Genomic DNA, 5,048 nt, shown 5'->3' on the forward strand with positions numbered 1-5,048 from the left:
TAGAGAAACTCACACTGACCTGTAGTCTGGGAACTGGGGTTAAGCCTTGACCAACATCATCTTTCTGGTTCTGAAGCCAAGCATGGAGATCAGATCTCCTGCTCCACTCCCTATTTAACCTTGCCTGACCTTTGTCTTCTACAATAATTGGGTGAAGTATGCTCTTATTCATTACCATAAATTTGGTGATCAGCAAGAAGATCTTAGGGAAGCATCCAGTTACAACATCTAGCTTATCCATTGAGTAATATGTCAGGAACTGCATGTGGGCAAACTAACCAGTGACAAGAATAGCCTGAGGAAATAATGATTATTTTTCTTGAGATTTCTTATAACTAGGCAATTCAATGTGCATTATTTAGCCACAAACTTCCACCTGTGAGAAGGCACCTACTAGTCTGAAGTCATCTCTTATATAAACCATCTCTTATATAAACCACCCCTAAATCAGCTTCCTGGGACAATGGACCTTTAGGCTGGCATCCTCTGATTAGCTAGCTAATTGTAATAAAGTTCTTTCTCTACCATGGTCTTGCCTCTCCACGAATTGGCTTCCATTGTGTGACCAGCAGATTGGGCCTGAGCTCAGTAACTGATCTGTGCCAATATTATGCCTATGCTGATGGGATCAACTCTACCTGTGTTTGCCTTGTAAGTCCCCCTATCCCTGCTGGAAGTCTTGGTCAACTCAAGACAGAGCATCTTCTTTCTCTAAAGTGAAAGCATAGGCACAAAGAAACCGAATTATTTGATTAGGAAACAAAGAAAGAGCTACAAATTTAACTGGGTCAGAATTAGACCCTTTGGATCACATTGTATTTAAAATACAGTAATCAATAAGACTTTTTGGTTTTGTTTTGTTTTGTTTTTTTTTTTTTTTGCATTACTGGGGATTGAACCCAGGGTATGTCTACCACTGAGCCACATCCCCAGCCCTTTTCATTTTGAGACACGGGCTTGCTAAATTGCCCAGGCTGGCCTTGAACTCACGATCCTCCTGCTTCAGCCTCCTGAGTAGTTGGGATTATAAGTGTAGGCCACCCCACCCAGCTTCAAGAAGACTTCATTCTTAAATAAAATGTCACTTTAATAAAATACTGCACATACATATTTTTTGTTTTAAATATGTAAAGAGCAGGATGGTTGGCATGAATGATAACATATGGTATCCTAAATTAGTAGCAAAAACAAGGAGTCTCAAATAAATAGGCTTCAGGATTTTTTTGTTTGTTTTTGAGGGCACACCCTGCAAATCAGCTGAGACTGGAGAACAGGCATGAAGGATTTGACTTTTCCTCTAAGAAAGTGCTCTTGGTTGACTTGGAATGTAGAAAGGAGTCATATTTACTCTCCATGAATCAAAAGTAACATCGGAGTGACCTTTTGGAGAGAGGAATCCTGGCCCTTTCCCTGCCATTTTTTTTTGCCCAAGATTTCAGAGCTTAACTTCGACATACAAAAGTGCTACCAAAGAGTCACCCTTTAGGCATCTGAGGATCCAGCAGGGTAGATGGGGAGCCAGGGGGAAATTTTGGGGAAAGTAAAGCTGAGCTAATAAGGAAGAAGATGTAATGTGATCAAAGAAAATCAACTCTGCTTGAATGTTGTGGCTTTGTAGAATACCTCAGTCACTGCAGTCATTTAGAAATCCAAGTCAATACAAGTATCATGTATCTAAAGTAAAAAGAATACCCAAAGCAGTTATTCCACTAATCACCTATTAAGTATACTTTGAGTTGGTCTACCATTATTGAGAGTGCCATATCTAAAAAGATTCAAACATATTTGAAGCCATTTAGACATTGATTGGCATGTAGTTTGCACAATATGTGAGATACTAAGAAATCCTCCTTGACTCATCCCCTTTCCTCTATCAAATCTATGTAATCCTTTCTCCTTTTCATGGGAGGGATGAGCACAGGTAGAAAATTCTCAGTTGGGATTTTGGCCTGGATTTGTGAGCTTCCCTACTGGAAGTCTTGCTTCTGTATCTCTGACAGAAGAACAGGTAAGTAGGTCTTCAGGGAAAAATCCAGAACTACCCAACTTCTAATGGTCAAGGCTTTCTCACATGGCCTCATTAGCTTTTCAAAAAACACCATCCAATACAATCAAGATTGAAAAAGGGGGAAGGTCACCTGAGCTGAATTTAACACCTCCAACCTCAAAATGGGCTGGGAGAAGACCTTAGTTCCTTGGTCTAGGCCCTTGGCACAGTCACTGAATTTAAATACTGAAGACTCCGCCACATGCTTTACAAAGACTTCTTGTGTGATTGGCCCAGGATGCGCGTGATGCAGTAGGGAATGAGACTGACAGAGGCCAAGGGCACTGTCATACTCTTGCAGAAGGACAATACATAGAAGATCAGCTCAATTTGGGATGGGGGTTTCAGAGAGTCAAAGAGATGCAGGAGGATGAGGGAGGTCATGATGCAGCTGAGGCGGAAAGGGAGCCACTTGCTGAGACTCCCCCTGCAGCTCTCCCTATACATGCTGGAGTTGAGAGCCAGGCCCAGGCCAAAGAGGGTCCCCAGGTTCTTGAGCAGGCTGGCAAAGGGCGTAGTGTCAATATGGACCCATTCTGGCCTCTCACACCATCTCTTGGCTTTCTCCAGAGTCCACAGGAGGTCCACCCCCAGCCCCTTTAGCACCAAGTAAAATCCAATGGCGAAGCTGAACAGGAAGAAGGTAATGAGAAAATATTTCTTGAGACTGGCATTGTAGATGCTCCGGATGTGGTGGAAAGTTTCAGCAACAGCAATGCCTGAACAGGACAAAGAATGACTGTGAGAAATGGAGAAGATTCTGGACTTTCTCTAGGGGTGGATCTGAAGCAATGGGTAGCATGCCATCCATCCTGGCATTGTGGAATTAAATCATGGATTTCAGATCAGAGCGTACTCCTGGAATACTCTCATGGTGGAGAACTCACTCCTACTAAAACAACCCATTTTGGTTTTGAATGGATTTGATTGCCATAGTTCTTCCTTGTGCTCAGCTGACATCTGTCTCCCTCTAATACCACCTGTTGGTCGCAATTCTTTCCACAGGAATTAGTAAGTTATGAATTTAGTCCCTCTGTCACACATTTGAAGATTTCCCTCTCTAACCTAAACATTCCCAGATCTTGTCTCGTCTATTCATGGTACTGGGGATTGAATGGGGTACCAGGGCCTTGCATATGCAAGGCAAGTGTTCAACCACTGAGCTACATCCCCAGTGCCCAGATTTTTCATGTAACATGGCTTCCAGATTCTTCCCCAGACATGGGACCCACTACTAATTGCTATGTTGCTTTTGTGATTACTATGAAACCATTATGTTCCTCCTCAATATGTTTTTGGCTACTATATTCTGCTCTTGGGGAAAATCCCACAATTTCCTTAAGATCTTATGTTCTAATTCCATCCACAGAAATCAAGAAATTCTTCCTTACAACTACCCTAAATTTTTTTTGCCCCTTATTAATTAGATCTAAGAAAAATGCAGGAATACAAAACCCTGAACCTGTAAGAGATCAGCTGCACATATCTATCTGTTAGGGTTTGCAAAGGAATGTATTTAAATAAAGAGCTAGCCTAGGAAAACGGATTTATTTGCTAAATTTGATAGAATCCCATTTCCAATTGAAGCTCAATAGGAAATAAAGAATGTAATGAGCTTGGAAATTTCAAGCTAATTAAATTGGGTGGGTTAACTTGATGTATTACACCTTTTCTGAAACACACTTGTGTAGATGTGGGAGTACTATAGAAATTAATTTTTATTTCAAATAGTCACCCTGGATTTTCTTCCTTTCTTCCCCTCCACCTACCCCCAAACTGGAGATTAAACTTGGGGATGCTCTATCACTGATCTATGCCCCCAAAACTTTATATATATATTTGTACTGGGGATTGAACTCAGGGGCTCTTGACCATTGAGCCACATCCCCAGCCCTATTTTGTATTTTATTTAGAGACAGGGTCTCACTGAGTTGTTTAGTGCCTCACCATTGCTGAGGCTGGCTTTGAACTCTTAACCCTCCTGTCTCAGTCTCCTCTAAGCTGGGATTACAGGCAAACTCCACCATACCAGGCTAGTCACTCTTGACTTTCAAACTACTGAAATATTAACAGGACTTCTCAGAACATGGATGCAATGCTGAGATTTTGAACTGATTAGGGAATTAAGGATGGAATGGGTAGAAGGGAAGGAGGAAGTTGGAACAGCTGATACCTGATAAGACTCCCGCAACAACCTGGTGGGGGAAATGAGCAGCAAGGTAGATTCGTGACAGACAGACATTCAGTTGCACAGCCCAGAATCCCAACCACAAAATGACGTTCAAGCACCTGCAATGGAAGAGGGAGCCATAACAGAACCCAGAAGTGGATACTGCAGTAAAGAAAACAATCCCAGAGGAAATGGTGGAGCCTGGCAAATTCCATCAGTGGAATTTTTGTAAGTTGCAGCCCCTTCTCAAAGGCACAAAGATATCTGTAGTAAGAGATGAAACTGCTTGAATGAATTTTAACCACCCAATTGTATTTGTTTCATAACTAAGGATTTGAACAGTTTAACTGTTTTATGTCTGTTTTAACCCTGATGGGACAACTCTATGGTTGGTACAGAAATGGATTTTTAATTAATCCCTGCTCCTAAGTCATTACTTGATTTTTTTGGGTGCTGGTGATCAAACCCTGGGCCTTGCACTTACTATACCCCTGAGTTATACTTCAGCCCCACTGATCTTTTTTTTTTGGAGGGGGCGGGGCGGATGGGCTAAGGGATTGAACCCAAGGGCACTGTCATACTCTTGCAGAAGGACAATACATAGAAGATCAGCTCAATTTGGGATGGGGGTTTCAGAGAGTCAAAGAGATGCAGGAGGATGAGGGAGGTCATGATGCAGCTGAGGCGGAAAGGGAGCCACTTGCTGAGACTCCCCCTGCAGCTCTCCCTATACATGCTGGAGTTGAGAGCCAGGCCCAGGCCAAAGAGGGTCCCCAGGTTCTTGAGCAGGCTGGCAAAGGGCGTAGTGTCAATATGGACCCATTCTGGCCT

At 42.6% G+C, this 5,048-nt stretch overlaps 1 protein-coding gene across 1 annotated transcript in view; it reads right to left on the bottom strand.

The window, feature by feature from the left end:
• Nucleotides 1–1,069: 1,069 nt before the first annotated feature.
• G6pc1 (glucose-6-phosphatase catalytic subunit 1) overlaps nt 1,070–5,048 on the bottom strand; it is a 9,835-nt gene continuing 5,856 nt past the window's right edge. The window contains exons 4-5 of the mRNA XM_015495645.2: nt 4,221–4,336; nt 1,070–2,766 (exon numbers count right to left, since the gene is read on the bottom strand). Coding sequence (XP_015351131.1) covers nt 2,255–2,766; nt 4,221–4,336 — 628 coding nt within the window. The 3' untranslated portion in view covers nt 1,070–2,254. The remainder of the gene's footprint in view (nt 2,767–4,220; nt 4,337–5,048) is intronic.

This window comes from Marmota marmota, unplaced genomic scaffold (genome assembly GCF_001458135.2).
Source record: "Marmota marmota marmota unplaced genomic scaffold, marMar, whole genome shotgun sequence".
NCBI classification, from domain to species: domain Eukaryota; kingdom Metazoa; phylum Chordata; class Mammalia; order Rodentia; family Sciuridae; genus Marmota; species Marmota marmota.